The 16830-nt window shown below is 40.6% G+C and overlaps 1 protein-coding gene across 1 annotated transcript in view; it reads left to right on the top strand.

The window, feature by feature from the left end:
• Window positions 1-16791: 16791 nt before the first annotated feature.
• The window catches only part of LOC104983023 (chromosome unknown open reading frame, human C17orf104), a 13803-nt gene continuing 13764 nt past the window's right edge, over window positions 16792-16830 (top strand). The window contains exon 1 of the mRNA XM_010832515.1: window positions 16792-16797. Coding sequence (XP_010830817.1) covers window positions 16792-16797 — 6 coding nt within the window. The remainder of the gene's footprint in view (window positions 16798-16830) is intronic.

The raw sequence follows: 16830 nt of genomic DNA, 5'->3' as shown, positions 1-16830 counted from the left end.
CCTGCCTTGCAATACTCCAAGCCCAGCTGATTGTTGTCCCATTTATTTTTCTTTCCACTTTAAAATGTGAATTTCTTCTGAGGGAAGCCAGTCCACATGTTTCTGATTTGTTTACACTTAATGTCTCCAAATTGGAGAAGGCAATGGCACCCCGCTCCAGTACTCTTGCCTGGAAAATCCCATAGACGGAGAAGCCCGGTAGGCTGCAGTCCATGGGGTCGCGAAGAGTCGGACACCACTGAGTGACTTCACTTTCACTTTTCACTTTCATGCATTGGAGAAGGAAATGGCAACCCACTCCAGTGTTCTTGCCTGGAGAATCCCAGGGATGGGGGAGCCTGGTGGGCTTCCATCTATGGGGTCGCACAGAGTTGGACACGACTGAAGTGACTTAGCAGCAGCAGTAGCAATGTCTCCAAATAGTGCTCTCTGACATCCCTGAGCATCACACCTTTCCTAGAGGGTGCTGGGTGAGCAGATTGAGAAGAGATGGCACTCAAAACATCCCCTTAGGCTAATGATGTCTCCCAGGCTTGCAGTTGAGGCTTCAGCTGCAGATAGCAGCTTCAGCTCTAGCCAAGGAGACAGTTAAAACAGCTGGGCCAGGGACTTTCCGGTGGTGCAGTGGCTAAGACTCTGTGCTCCCAATGCAGGGGCCTGAATTCCAACCCTGGTGAGGGAAGTAGATCCCACATGCTGTAACCAAGGTCCCCCATGCCACAACCAAGACCCAGCACAGCCAAATAAATAGAAAACAAAGCAAGCAAACAAAAAACAGCTGGGTCAGCCAGCATGGGACTCCATTCAGAACACAGAATATTACGAAGCAAGGGTGACATTGATCCCTGATAGCTTAGCCAGGGCGTGAAGTAAAGTGCTGTATGAGGAAAGGGGTGTTTCTTTGCTACTCCTTGGCTGTCCTAATCATATACCTCAGGAGGAGTGCTTAGATGTTTCCTCTAAGCAAACTTGACTATAACAGTGGAAGTGAACTGGGATGGGTAGCCATTGCCCTGAAGGAGGGTTGATTTGTGGGGACAATACAGCATGCTAGAAAGTGCTAGATAGTCAGGGGAACCTGACATCCAAGCTTGAATCTGACATTCAGCTCAGGGACTTTAGGTAAGTTACTTTACCTCTGTGGATATATATCATCAGTAAACCCCCACTGCACATTGTTGTAAGGATTAAACGAGACAATGAGTATGACAGGAGAGTAAATAGGCACTTATATATGGCAGCTGATGGTTTCATATTATCTGAAAATAAAAGACTGTATGTTTAATTCCCTCTTAATTCTCATTTAAATCATGCTCCGGACTGGAAAAGAGAAAAAAAGTGTGTTTACAAGGTTATTAAGGAGTGGCTTGAGAAAGATGTCACAGATGCTTTAGAAAAATCACAAAGCAGTTTAACAGATCAACAGAATCCAAGTTGAGTTTGGGAGGCTGGGGATGAAGAAGCAAGCTGGGGGAATGCAGAGGCATGCTGGAGTAAGGCCTTAATCAGGGGAGTCTTCTCCATGATCCTGAACTTGGGCTTAAATTTTAAGCTTCCTTAATACACAGTAGCGGAGAAGGCAATGGCACCCCATTCCAGTACTCTTGCCTGGAAAATCCCATGGTTGGAGGAGCCTGGTAGGCTGCAGTCCATGGGGTCGCTAAGAGTCGAACACGACTGAGCGACTTCACTTTCACGCATTGGAGAAGGAAATGGCAACCCACTCCAGTGTTCTTGCCTGGAGAATCCCAGGGATGGAGGAGCCTGGTGGGCTTCCGTCTATGGGGTTGCACAGAGTCGGACACGACTGCAGTGACTTAGCAACAGCAGCAATACACAGTAGACAGGAAATCTGAGGTTGTATAATAAACAATCAATTTTTTGTGTTAAGAATTTATGGATGGGGGAAGGAGGGAAAACTGCTTAGTAGGATGGGGTTTCCTTTTAGGGTGATGAAAATGTTTGGGAACTATTTAGAAGTGTTGTTTACTCAACAATGGGACTCTACTAATGCCACTGAATTTTTCACTTTGAATTGGTTAATTTTATGTCATATGAATTTCACTTCAATTTAAAACTTATGGAGTTATAACCTAAATGGGAAAAGAATTTGAAGAATAGATACATGTGTGTGTGTGTATATATATGTATATATATACATCTAAAACTAATACAACATTGTTAATCAACTATACTCCAATATAAAATAAATTTTTAAAAGCTTGTGGAAATAAAAACTAGTATTTTTAAAGGAGTAGCCCTACCAGATGCTGGATTTTTTTTTTGCCACACCACATAGCTTGTGACAACTTATTCCCCCTACCAAGGACTGAACCTATGCTCCTGGAAGTGGAAGCCTGGAGACCTAACCACTGGACTGCCTGGAAATCCCCTAGAAAATATTTTTAAGCTACAGAAATTAAAACAGTGTGTTATTGGCACAGGAATTAAACAGTAGATAAAACAAGGGAACAGAATGGAGTCCAAAGTAGACTCAAATGGCTCCCCTGTCCATGCAATTCTCCACTCAATAATACTGGAGTGGGTTGCCATTTCCTTCTCCAGGGGATCTTCCCAACCCAGGGATCAAAACTGGGTCTCCTATTTTGCAGGCAGATTCTTTACTATTTAAGCCACCAGCGAAGCCTATTTGGGAAATTAGTATTTGCTAAATAAGACAATAAAAATCAGGGCAGAAAATATGGATTATTCAACTGTTCAATAAATGTTGTCAGGACAAGTGCTAACCATTTGGGAAAAAAATTAAAGCTAGACTCATACCTCACAGTTTATAGCAAAATGAATTCCAGATGGATTAAAAGAGTAAATGCAGAAGAATGGAAGTGTGAGAGTTCTGGAAGGAAAATATGGTAGCACTTTGTATAATCCTGGGGTGAGGGGTCTCTTTTTATAGGCTCGACATGAAACCCTGGAACAACAACAAAAAAAAAAGATTGATCAATTTGACCAAACACACAAAAAAACATAGAAATGAAGGCAATTTCTGTATGTTCTATATGGCAAAAATTAAACAAGTTTGAAAGACAAATGACAAATTGGAAGAACATTTGCAGCTCATATGATAGGTAACTAATTTCTCCGATATAGAAAAAACTTTTACAAGTTAATAAGATAAAGCAAATCATTTCTATTGAAATGAGTGTAAGAAAAACTGAATGGTCACGACATATGAGAATATGTTTAACCTTATTAGTAATCACAGAAATAGAAATAAAATCAATAAGGAAAGTATATTTATTGCTGACTAAACTGATGAAGAAAAAAAATATTCCCAGACAATAGATCCTCTGCATTTTTGTAAAGATGTGAAATAGTATATAGAACTTTCCTAGAGGGCATTTTGGCTTGTTTATCAGTATATTAAATGACCTTGCTCTTCAACCCAGAAATTCCACTATTATGACTTTATCATTGAGTTAATAAGTGAAGTGAACAAAAATAAAATGTGAAAATTGGAGGGAAAACCTAAATGTTAAATCAATAGAAGGCTGACTCATACTACTGGAATACTACGAAGTCATTTAAAAAGACTATGTACCCTGATATAAGTTGTACCATGATATTGGCTGGAAAAAGTAAGCTGCAGAATCATCTTACACCTTACAATGGCCTTATTTTTGTAAAAATAAATTAAAAACTGTATATTGCTTGCTTTTTTTTTTTTTTTTTTGTATCAGAAGTAAAAAAGTCTGGAAGGATACATACCAAACTATTAACAGTGGATACTCCTGGAAGGGAGTGGGGAAGAAACTTACCTTGTATATTTCTGTAGTGTCTCAAAATGTTTTACTTTTATAAACAAACAAATTTGAGGGTTAATTATAAATTATAGAACATTTGTGTAAGGAATGCTTCAAAGGACTATAGATCTCTACAGGTAGCTAGATAGAGACATAGGAAGATAGATATCCTTCTAAGTCTATAGATAGAAAGATATCCATAAATTATTGTCTGGTGAAAGTGGGATGCATGCTCAGTCACTAAGTCGTGTCTGACTCTTTGTGATCCCACGGATTATAGCCCACCAGGCTCCTCTGTCCATGAGATTTTCCAGGCAAGAATACTGAAGTGGGTTGTCATTTAGATCATAGTGTGTTCCGATCTATATTTTTCGAAGAAACAATGTAGTAACCAAAATCCCCAAAGGGAGGATAAAATTTTTATAAATTCTGAATCTAATAAAACACATGTACACAAAGATGTACATGAATGTGATAGCATATGAACTCGCCTACATAAATTGTGAATTGTAATTTCACAATTGTCAGGACAGAAACTAAAAATAAAAATCATCTTTAAGCACCATCTCATGGAGATAGTACCACTACCATTTTCAAATTTGTCCCAGTGTTTCTATTTTTGTGATCTGAGGAAGAAAATTAGCATACATGCTTGTGTGTGTGTGTGTGTGTGTGTGTGTGTGTGTACACATATGCATAGAAGAGAGAAATTGACGGCTTTGATAGTATGATGGAATTTCTAGGGATATTTTTCCTTTTTCTTTAACCTATTTGTCTAACTTCTTTACACCAAGCAGTGTTATCTTTGTAAACCAAAAATAAACATTTTTAAGAAAGAAGTGAAAATTAAGGTAAAATGTATATATTTCTTCAGTTTTTTTAGTAACTACTCCCAGCATGGGTAATTCCTGAAAATGTTTTCTAGTAGTGCACTGGTCAAACAATACATCAAGGTCATGATCCATACAACTCCCTTCTCCCTGCCCAGTGTTTGATATTTCCCTAGAGCCAAAAAGAAAGCTCAACAAACAAAAATAAATAATCAAGGTGGGGGGTATGTGAGGCTGGGAGTACTGGGTAAACAAAAGCAGTTGAACTCTCCAGGCGCAGTTTGATCTTAATATCCAGTGGGGGTGACCTGCAAACCACATCACCACAATCCCCTTAATTCCCTTTGAAGATCATTGAGCAGCGCTCACTAGTACAGAAAATAACTTCCCAACGGGGCTAATCACCAGGAGCCCTCCTTTCTCCTAAATCAGAACAGATGACCAGACAAAACCACATCATACGTGGGCAAGTCCCACCCAAGTACTGTTTATTTGAGGATTTTATCTGTACACCAAAACTGCTCCAAAATTGGTGGAATTTATTCCACTCACAAAAATAAAGTTAGTTAGGCATAAAGTTAGTAAGTAAAATATCAAGATGATCCATTTCCATGGGAAATTTTCAGGAACAATGGACAGAGGGAAAGAGAGAATTTTTTTTTTTAATTTAACATTTATTTGGCTGTGTCGAGTCTTAGTTGTGGCACGCAGGGTCTTCTTTTCCTAGCGCATCGACTCTAGTTGTGGCACACAGGCTTAGCTGCTCTGAGGCATGTGGGATCTTAGTTCTCTGACCAGGGATTGAACTTGTGTTTCCTGCATTGCAAAACAGATTCTTAACCACTCGACCACTAAGGAAGTCCCTAAGGTAGAAATTTATTTTACCATAGTCTTGGTTTTTTTTTTTAAGATGGAAAAAATTTTTAAGTTGGAAATCTTTTATACCAGAGTCTTGATTTACTCTACATAATACCAAATAATTGACTTTATTTTCAGTTCAAGAGATCATTACTTCTCTTTTCTTCTAGTAACTATAACTAGGTTTCCTAAATCAATCAGCTGTTTTTATATTGTATGCACATTAATTTAGTGGGCAAAAAAGCTCCCTAAAAATATAGTTTGCAGGAAAAATTATTGTCTCAAAGTCATACTTATGTTAGCAATTGCAACTGGCTCTTGTGAGCATTGATGTAAAATCCCCACCATTGATCTGTACCACATTAAAAATTATGATCTTCAGCAAATCTTTTTTTTTAATAATTTATTCATTTAACTGGGACTTCCCAGGTGGTACTAGTAGTAAAGAATCTGCCTGCCAAAGCAGGAGATGCATGAGACATGGGTTTGATCCCTGTGTTGGGAAGATTCCCTGGAGGAGGTCATGGCAATCCACTCCAGTATTCTTGCCTGGAGAATCACATGGACAGAGGAGCCTGATGGGCTACAGTCCAGAGGGTCGAAAACAGTCAGACACAACTGAAGTGACTTTACACTCACACTTTCCCTTACATATATTAGGTAGCTGTTTGTGGGCCCTCTCCAGCTGCGGCTAGTTGGGGGCTCCTCTTCGCTGCAGTGCACAGGTTTATCACTGTGGTAGCGTCTCCTGGTGTGGAGCACAGGCTCCAGGGAGTACTGGGCTCAGCAGTTACCTCCCAGGGATTCACTAATTTTGGCTCGCAGGCCCTAGAGCACAGGCTCAGCAGTTGTGGCCCATGGACTTTAGTTGCCTGCAGCATGTGGAATCCTCTTGGATCAGGGACCAAACCCGTGTCCTCCATCTTAATAGGCAGACTCTTATCCTTGGTACCACCAGGGAAGTCCAAATATTTTTTTAAAATTATTTTTATTTGTTTATTTGGCTGTACCAGGTCTTAGTTGCAGTTGTGGCAAGTGGGATCTAGTTTCCTGATCATGGATCGAACGCAGGCCCCCTGCACTGGGAGCAAGGAGTCATAATCACTGGACGACCAGTGATTTGGAAGTCCCTCCAGCAAATCTTTAAGGAAAAAAAAAACTCATGGAAGATTTCATTCTTAACCACATTGTCTCCACATATGAAGTCTTTACTTTCCATCCTTATTCCACACCCAGTTTCATGCAGCCTCAAAGCTATGCCATCTCTTTTCAGGAGTGGAGAAATTTCAGAAAGGGCTGCTAAAACATTTATTTCACAGCACAGTTATTATGAGTTAGTTAAGTTTCTGTTTATATAGTTACCATGACTACTGTGAGAATGGCCATTATCTCTCCCTCTTACTTGAAAGGTTGCAGGAAGCCAGGCTTGTCTGTCTTTAAGATGCAGAAGCTAAGAAGTATGGGGTTTTGTTTTCAATTAAGAATCCTGCAAAAAAAAAAAAAAAAAAAGAATCCTGCAAAACTGAAGTGAAACCTGTGGTGGGATCAAAGTCATAATTATCTCAACTATTAGGTGAGCAACTTCCATCAGGATATTTCCTAGTTTTTCATCCTTAGACCAGAAGAGGTAAAATTGCATAATGGTTAGCCTTTTGTATATGATGATAGTGTTTAGTGCAATAGACACTTGTTTTCTAAAAGTGTAGATAGACTTACATTGCTATGTCCGCATTCTCTCATCTACTAACACTTCGAAAATATTTGAAAAACAGCTGGCTGGCATTAAGAGGACACGTTGTAGTTGAAGAGCAGTGACATTAAGGGAAAGCTCTAGTCCTCTCAGCCAAATGAACACTGAAGAATATCCATCGTTTGAAATCAAGCAGACTTTTGTTGAGAAGATTGTTCTAAGAGCAAGAAGGATACAGTCACTAGCAAATCATGTTGATTTCATTGTCATGGAAAGCATTGGGAGGCTGGAGGTCAAAGTTCTGGATCTGGGACTGCTGTTAACAGCTATGTGGTCATGGACAAAGCAAATCACCTCTCTGAGCCTTGGAATAAGAGGAGAATAATATCTTTTCTGATCTCAAAATTCCCTGTCCAAAGCTCTGGGAAGCCCTGTTCTCAGCTGAGGTAGTGTTTACTGTGATAATAGGATGGCGAAATTCTTCTTGATCTGGCTTACAGGGAGCAAAAATAACAGCAATCAAATACATCCCATCTGTAGAGAAAACGGAACTCTTTTACACTGTTGGTGGGAATGTAAGTTGGTGCAGACACTATGGAAAACAGTATGGCGGCTTCTCAGAAAACTAAAAAAAGAACTACCATATGATCCAGCAATCCCACTCCTGAGCATATATCCGGGTCGGGGGGCGGGGAGGTGCGGAAATGTACCCCTATGTTCATAGCAACACTATTCACAATAGCCAAGTTGTGGAAACAACCCAAATGTCCATCAACAGATGAATGGATAAAGAGGATGTGGTGCATATGTACCATGAAATATTTCTCAGCCATAAAAGAGAACAAAATAATGCCATTGGCAGCAACATGGATGGACCTAGAGATTATCACACTAAGGGAAGTAAGTCAGACAGAGAAAAACAAATACCATATGATATCATTTATATGTGAAATCTAAAATATTACCCAGGGACTTCCCTGGCGGGCCAGTGGTTAAGACTCCATGCTTCCACTGCAGAGGACACAGGTTCCATCCCTGGGCAGGGAACTTAGATCCTGTACGCTATCAGTGTGGCTAATAAATAAATAAATAATAAAGAAAATAAATAAAATATGACACAAATGAACTTATCTATGATACAGAAACAGACTTTTGATTGTGGGAGAATGGTAGGGATGGATTGGGAGTTTGAGGTTAATAGATGCAAACTTTTGCATATAGAATGAATAAACAATAAAGTCCTACTATATAGCATGGGGAACTATATTCAATATCCTGGGATAAACCATAATGGAAAGGGATCTACATGATGCTAGAACATCTAGGTAAAAGATGAAATTGTATGCAAATGAAATATTTGGTACTATATATGTTTTAAAATTTTGGTTTCAAAAACTTAAAATTTATATCTTAAAAAAAAAGTACTGTGAATTCCCTGGTGGTCTAGTGATTAAGGTTCTGGGCTTTCACTCCCGTGGCCCGGATTCAACTTCTGTCTGGTCAGGGAAGTGAGATCTTGCAATCCTTGAGCCACAGTCAAATAAATAAATACATTTCAAAAAATAAAAATAACAACAACAAAAAAACTGTACTAATGTAGTCCCATCTGACCCACATTTTACTGATCACTTCCAAAAAGATAGCAGCACTCTGCTTCATCAGTTCAGTTCAGTAGCTCTCTGCGACCCCAGGGATTGCAGCACGCCAGGCCTCCCTGTCCATCACCAACTCCCAGAGTTCACTCAAACTCATGTCCATTGAATCGGTGATGCCATCTAACCATCTCATCCTCTGTCATCCGCTTCTCCTCCCGCCTTCAATCTTTGCCAGTATCAGGGTCTTTTCAAATGAGTCAGTTCTTTGCATCAGGTGACCAAAGTATTGGAGTCTCAGCTTCAACATCAGTCCTTCCAATGAATATTCAGGACTGATTTCCTTTAGAGGAAAACTACGCTGCATAGTAGGAAATTATCTCAGGGATCGATGATGATGATTACATGAATAGATAATTATGAGATTATTAAGAGGCTTAACTACAGACAGAGTTAAAAACAAAGTGACTGTGATCATATAAACATCCCTTTCTCCAGGAGGCAATCTTTGTGGGAAACATGAGTTTTGTCTTTTGGGTTTTTTTTGTCCCCCTCCACCCTACACCCACCACACATGTGGGATTTTACCCTGACCAAAGATCATATGCATGCCTCTGCTGCAGAAGTGTGGCATCTTAACCGGTATACCACCAGGGAAGTTCAAATAAACGTGAGCTCTAGAGGCAGCTTGGGTACCACTCGCTCTGTGATTTGGACTTCTCACCCATACATTTGCTGCTGGAGAAGACTCTTGAGAGTCCCCTGGACTGTAAGGATATCAAACCAGTCAATTCTAAAGGAAATCAACCCTGAACATTCATTGGAAGGACTGAAGCTGAAGCTGAAGCTCCAATACTTTGGCCACCTGATGTGAAGAGCCAACTTATTGGAAAATACCCTGATGTTGGGAAAGTTTGAAGGCAGGAGTGGAAGGGGAAGACAGAGGACGAGATGGTTGGTTGACATCACCAACTCAATGGACATGAATTTGTGCAGGCTCCTGGAGTTGGTGATGGACAGGGAAGCCTGGTGTGCTGCAGTCCATGGGGTGGCAAAAAGTTGGACACGACTGAGTGACTGAACAACCTGTACATTTGAGGATTTAGTGAAATGATCTTCAAGGGCCCTTACAGATCTAAAATTCTGTGATTCTATGGTTCTAGTAACTTGAATTGTTCCATATTCTAATTTTATGAAAAATAAAAATTGTTAACCAAGCTTTCAAGTAGTAATTTTAATTATATATTCTTAACTCTCCCCAGTCTTATCTATAACTCCAGTGTTGTACAATGATTATAAGAATTTGGAATCTATTCTGAAGGCATTATAAGAGGGCAAACCAAAACCTAATTTTATGGTTATCGTAATTCCATTGTTGGGCATTCTAATTGCATAAATATTTGCTAATGCATAAATGGTATATAACTATTTCCATTTAACTACCATATGGAAAATTAGTGTAATACTCCATTACCTACTCACTCTGATTAAATGAATCTCTCCTGGGGAATTCAACAAGTTTTTATTTCTGGCAGTTCATTAACATTACTCAATCTTTGAATGACAAGGACAGAGATTATTGTTTCTAGGTTAAAGAGGGGGATGTGGAGTCAGGATAACTCAAGAGTTGGAAGGAAGTTTAAAGGTTATCTAACTAGATCCTTTATTTTATAGATGAGAAAAGTGAAACCAAGAAAAGGTAAAAGCCAGAAATTTGGTGATCATCTTGGACAAGAGCTGGAATAAAACACTAGACTAGGAACTTCTCTGATGATCTGGTAGTTAAGAATCCACTTTGCCATGCAGGGGATGTGGGTTCCATCCTTTGTCAGGAAACTAACATCCCACATATTGTGGAGCAACTAAGTCCAAGCGCCACAACTAAAGAATCCATGCACCACAACGAAAGATCCCAAGTCCCACACCTAAGACCAGACACAGCCAGATAAATAATAAATAAATAGATAAAATCAAACACTAGACCACTTGATCCCCCAGCTTATTTTCCAACAGAAACCCTTGATAGATTTCCCTCTTCGTGCCCAATATTTAAGATGAGTTAGATAAGAAAAGCCAGGTTTTTTTTAGGGTTTATCTCATATGCTAATAAAGTAATGCTCAAAATTCTCCAAGCCAGGCTTCAGCAATACGTGAACCGTGAACTTCCAGATGTTCAAGCTAGTTTTAGAAAAGGCAGAGAAACCAGAGATCAAATTGCCAACATCTGCTGGATCATAGAGAAAGCAAGAGAGTTCCAGAAAAACATCTATTTCTGCTTTATTGACCATGCCAACACAATAAACTGTGGAAAATTCTGAAAGAGATGGGAATACCAGACCACCTGACCTGCCTCTTGAGAAACCTGTATACAGGTCAGGAAGCAACAGTTAGAACTGGACGTGGAACAACAGACTGGTTCCAAATAGGAAAAGGAGTACGTCAAGGCTGTATATCGTCACCCTGCTTAGTTAACTTATATGCAGTGTACATCATGAGAAATGCTGGGCTGGAAGAAGCACAAGCTGGAATCAAGATTGCCGGGAGAAATATCAATAACCACAGATATGCAGATGACACCACCCTGATGGCAGAAAGTGAAGAACTAAAGAGCATCTTGAGGAAAGTGAAAGAGGAGAGTGAAAAAGTTGGCTTAAAGCTCAACATTCAGATAACTAAGATCATGGCATCCGGTCCCATCACTTCATGGCAAATAGATGGGGAAACAGTGGAAACAGTGGCTGATTTTATTTTTCTGGGCTCCAAAATCACTGCAGATGGTGACTGCAGCCATGAAATTAAAAGACGCTTGCTTGCTCCTTGGAAGGAAAGCTATGACCAACCTCGATAGCATATTCAAAAGCAGAGACATTACTTTGCCAACAAAGGTTTGTCTAGTCAAGGCTATGGTTTTTCCAGTGGTCATGTATGGATGTGAGAGTTGGACTATAAAGAAAGCTGAGTGTAGAAGAATTGGTGCTTTTGAACTGTGGTGTTGGAGAAGACTCTTGAGAGTCCCTTGGACTGCAAGGGGATCCAACCAGTCCATCCTAAAGGAGATCAGTCCTGGGTGTTCATTGGAAGGACTGATGTTGAAGTTGAAACTCCAGTACTTTGGCCACCTGATGTGAACAGTTGACTCATTTGAAAAGACCCTGATGCTGGGAAAGATTGAGGGCAGGAGGAGAAGGGGACAACAGAGGATGAGATGGTTGGATGGCATCACTGACACAATGGACATGGGTTTGGGTGGACTCCGGGAGTTGGTGATGGACAGGGAGGCCTGGCCTACTTCGGTTCATGTGGTCACAAAGAGTCAGACACAACTGAGTGACTGAACTGAACTGAACTGAATATGGGAAATGATTCCTACCTCTTGTTATCCACATCCAAGGGCCTCAATTCAGCTCAACTACAGAATCTAAGACACTTGTCTAGAAGAGAGAGTTCTTTTTTTTTTCCTTAAAATATTTTTTTAGATGTGGACCATTTTTTTAAAAGTCTTTATTAAATTTATTATGATATTGCTTCTGATTTATATTTTGTTTTTTTTTTCCCCCAAGGCACATGGAATCTTAGCTCCTTGACCAGGGATAAAACTGCATTCCCTGCACTGGAAGGCAAAGTCTTAATCATTGAACCACCACAGAAGTCCTGAGAGAGTTCTTAAGTGAACAAAGGATACAAGACCCCATCTTAACTTTGACAATGACCTGTGGTTGAAATGGGGAGCAATACCTCTCAGTGAGGCCCCTTTTAGTCATTGATATTCACTTCATTACAATGTCCAGGGAGCTTGCTTACAAACTAGCTCATATTGGAAAGTTAAACAGTTGTAGGTGTAATCTGTAGAGCAAAGGAAAAAGGAATGAAGGACGAGTGAGAGAGAGAGACATACACAGAAAGAGGGAGATACATGGCATTATACATTTGTCAAAACCCATAGGATGCACAACACCAAGGATGAACCCTCATGTAAACTGTGGACTTTGGTTGACAATGATGTGTCCAGTGTAGGCTCATTGATTGTAACAAATGTTCCACTTTGGTATGGATGCTGATAGGGAGAACATTGTGCATGTATGGGGGCAGGGGATATTTGGGAACTCTCTATACTTCACATGCAATTTTGCTGTGAACCTCAAACAGTTTTCTATTTTTTTTATTATTATTATTATTTTTTCAAACAGTTTTTTAAAAAATAATGTCTAGGACCTCCCTGGTGGTCCAGTGGTTAAGAATCTGCCTGTCAGTGCAGGGGGCACAGGTTTGATCTCCAGTCCCAGAAGATCCCACATGCAGCAGGGCAACTAAGCCCAGGCACCACAGCTACTGAATTCAAGGGCCCTAGAGCAACAAGAGAAGCTTCCATGAGAAGCCAGAGTACTGCAAAACTAGAGAATGCCCCCCACTTGCCGCACATAGAGAAAAGCCTGTGTGCGGCAATGAAAACCCAGCACAGCCAATAAATAAATAAATAAGACTTTAAAAAATAACGTCTACATTTAATGTCTATTAAAAAGAGAGAGGAAGAGAGAGAATCAAATCATCAAGCCAGACAAGCAGTGGGACTCCAGATCAGAGGTAAAATCCTTGAAACAGAGGTAGAGCCTTACAAGTGGGGAACCTCCCTTACTCTGCCCTCCAAAGCAGGAGTCAAGGAAGTAGCTTTTCTAGGTTTTAATTTTGTAGGTGCCCTAGGAAAGGACAGGCTGGAGAACTGTACCTACTTAGGGATCAGTTCAGAACCTGAGCAGAATTTAAAAGCTTTTGCAATAAAACAACTATTGAATATTTCCAGGCTCTGACAGATTTTGATAAGGACCCTCAACTTCGTTATTTAATACAATGGTTCGCAAAACATCCAGCTTTCAGGTTGACCTGTCAGTAAGTATATCCTCTCATGGTATTTTAGACTGCACAAATAGAAAGCAAGACAGATAAAATAATATAGGAAATTCAGCTCCTGAAAAATTGCAACAAGGAGGTGGGCTGTGTGTTTTCAGGAATATTCTATATATTCAGAATCTATTTCCCACCTCAACGGTACATAATCATCCAATTTGAAAACCACGTCTTTCAGGAATGTTCTTTAATTTTTTACCTTTTGGAAGGAAGCTTGCTGGCAGCAGTATACCACAACACAAAGCTTTAATGGATCTTTAAATGCCCAGATTAAGAGAGAATGACCTGGAACCCTATCTAACTGAAAGGGAAAAGGCAGAAACAACGAATCTTTTTAAAGTTCTCAAACTCTGTGGTCTAAATTAAAACTGCGGATCTCAATTAAAAAAAGAAAAAGAAGCAGCTGTTTTCCAGTCCTTTGGTGTCAAGAGATCCTTCATTCTGTATCTGGGGATTCCTCAAATTTGGGATTTTCCGTGTTCCAGAAAAACATCTACATCTGCTGTATTGACTACACCAAAGCCTTTGACTGTGTGGACCACAACAAACTGTGAAAGCAGAGAAGTCATAAAACAATTATTTGAGTATTTCTAACTTCTTACTGTAGTCTGAGGTTTATATCTATCTTTAGGCAGTTGTGAAAACAATCCCATCTACCTCTCAACATACCCATTCAGAATGAGATCTTCCAAAAAAGAAATGCAAGAGATGAAAGAAAGAACTAATTATACTAAATACTTGTTTTTGTTCCATAACCAAAATGATCCCTTTTCTAATGTATTCACTTGAGTTCAATGGAGTGTTCCATTTTCCTGTAACCTTCATTTCCAAAATAAACCATATCAATACTAAACAAGACAATACAATCTCAAAAAAATGAACAAAGGATTTAAATAAATATTTTTTCCAAAGAATATACACAAATGGTCAATAAGCACATGAAAAGATGCTTAACATTATTAGTCATAAGGGAAATGAAAATCAAAACCACAGTGATATACCATATCACAACTTCTTGAAAGGCTATTTAAAAAAAAAAGGAAAGAAAAATAACAACTGTTGGCAAGGATGTGAATAAACTGGAGCCCTGGTGTATTGCTATGGGGATGCAAAATGGTGCAGCTTCAGTGGGATAGTTTGGTGTAGAAAATGTTGAACAGAATTACTATATGACAGCAATTCCACTCTTAAACATATATCCAAAAGAATTGAAAAGGGAAATCAAATAGACATTTGTACACTAATGCTCATTACACCATTCTTCATTACAAAGAAAAGGTGAATACAAGCCAAGTGTCCATCAACTGATTAATATTATTCAGCCATAAAATGAAGTTCTGACATGCACAACATGAATCTTGACATTATGCTAATGAACGAGTTGCGAAAGGACCAATATTGTATGATTCCACTTATATGAAGTACCTAGAATAGGTGAGTTCACAGTAACATGAAGTAGAATAGAGGTTCCCAGAGAGTGGAAGGAAGGGGAAATGGGAGTTATTTCTTTTATTGGGTACAAAATTTCTGTTTGGGATAATGAAATATTTCTAGATATGGATAGTGGTGATGGTTGCATAATACTTGAGTATAATGTCATTGAATTATACATTGGAAGATGCTTAAAATGGCAAATCTTATGTATATCTTATTACAATAAAAAGATACATAAGAGGATTCATAGTTTTGCAAAATCATTCTGGGTGTTATGGGAGAGAGACAAAATACTATGCTCTAAGTGTAAGGAGGGAGTAAACTCCAGGTTAGCAACTTTCAGGGTGAGGTGAAGTGAAGTGAAGTTGCTCAATCGTGTCCGACTCTTTGCGACCCCATGGACTGTAGCCTAATCAGGCTCCTCCGTCCATGGGATTTTCCAGGCGAGAGTACTGGAGTGGATTACCATTTCTTTCTCCAGGGGATCTTCCCGACCCAGGAATCGAACCCGGGTCTCCCGCATTGCAGTGTGAGGTAGGGAAATAAATATAATGAATTGGTACAGCCAGGTCAACTAACAAGCTTTCTTAACTCAAAGCTGAGTTGGGATCCAAAATAAGCATCAGAGCAATATAGGCCAAAAAGATATGTCCCCCTATCCTATTTCCATTTATGCTTGAGTAAAAAAACACCTCCCACTTTATTGCTTCTCAAATTTTGATTTTAAATATACATGCCCTAAAGGTGGTAACTGTGCTTACTTTGATCGTCTTCAATATTTCAATGCACACAAAATTGTTTAGCATTTTCTGGGGACAAAATCTTGAGATATCACATCCTCGAATGGGACCATCTATGTGAATGGCCTATTTGGTATAGGTCAGAGTGAAATTTGTTCAGGGGTTCCATAAGCACCAAAATGCCTTCAACCCCACCGAAGCGTGAGGCCTAGGACAGAGAACAGCTCTCTTTCTTCTCGGAAGAGACTTTCCCAACAACCCCCAACTCCTTAACGGGTTCCTCACGCTCCGTAAGCGAGCCCAAGTCTATCATTCTCTGAGGCAGCTCCAAAGGATTCTGGGAGTTAGGGGCAGGACCAGGGGCAAAATGAAATGTTTGGAACAAGATGAACAGCCGGTAAATTTAGGATTATCTGCCGGTTGCTGAGCGACTTCTCAAATCTTCCTGACCACTTCCATCTCTTCTCCCACCTGGTAGGCCCGAGCTCCTAATCCTCCTTCCACGCCCCGCCCCTCAGCTGCTCTACTAGCCAATCATCAGGCGGGTGCTTGACGGACTGGGCCAATCCCGAACACGTTCACTTTGAGCGGGAAAGGCTCAGAAACGCCGAGAGAGCGAGGTCGCCTTAACGGCTGGTTCTTGGCCTTGTCTCTAGTGGGTAACAGGCCTCGGAGGCCGCCGCCCATTGGCCGGGCAGCGGGCCAATGAGGGGTGCGAAGCTGGAGACAGGCCTCCCAGGAGGGGGCGTGGCGGGCCCGTGCCGGGTCGCGTGCGGGGTCGCGAGCCCCTGGTGGGCAATGTACCGGCCTCTCCCCAGCCTCTCCCTCCTGGCTCCTGAATCCGCACCCACAGACCGGCTCCAGGCAGCGCCCGGGGCGGAGGCGGCAGTGGCGGGGTGCGGGTTGAGGGAGCTGGGCCTCGACGCCCCCCCTCATCCCCGTACCCCAGGAGCTGTGCCTAGTCCAAGAGGGGCTGGGAGGCCCATGGAGGTGAGTTGCGGAGACCCCCGTCCGCCCTCTCAC

The sequence above is a fragment of the Bison bison genome, unplaced genomic scaffold (genome assembly GCF_000754665.1).
Source record: "Bison bison bison isolate TAMUID 2011002044 unplaced genomic scaffold, Bison_UMD1.0 scf7180017861046, whole genome shotgun sequence".
Classification (NCBI taxonomy): domain Eukaryota; kingdom Metazoa; phylum Chordata; class Mammalia; order Artiodactyla; family Bovidae; genus Bison; species Bison bison.
The sequence above is the reverse complement of the archived record's forward strand: the minus strand, read 5'-3'. Positions and strand labels throughout refer to the sequence as shown.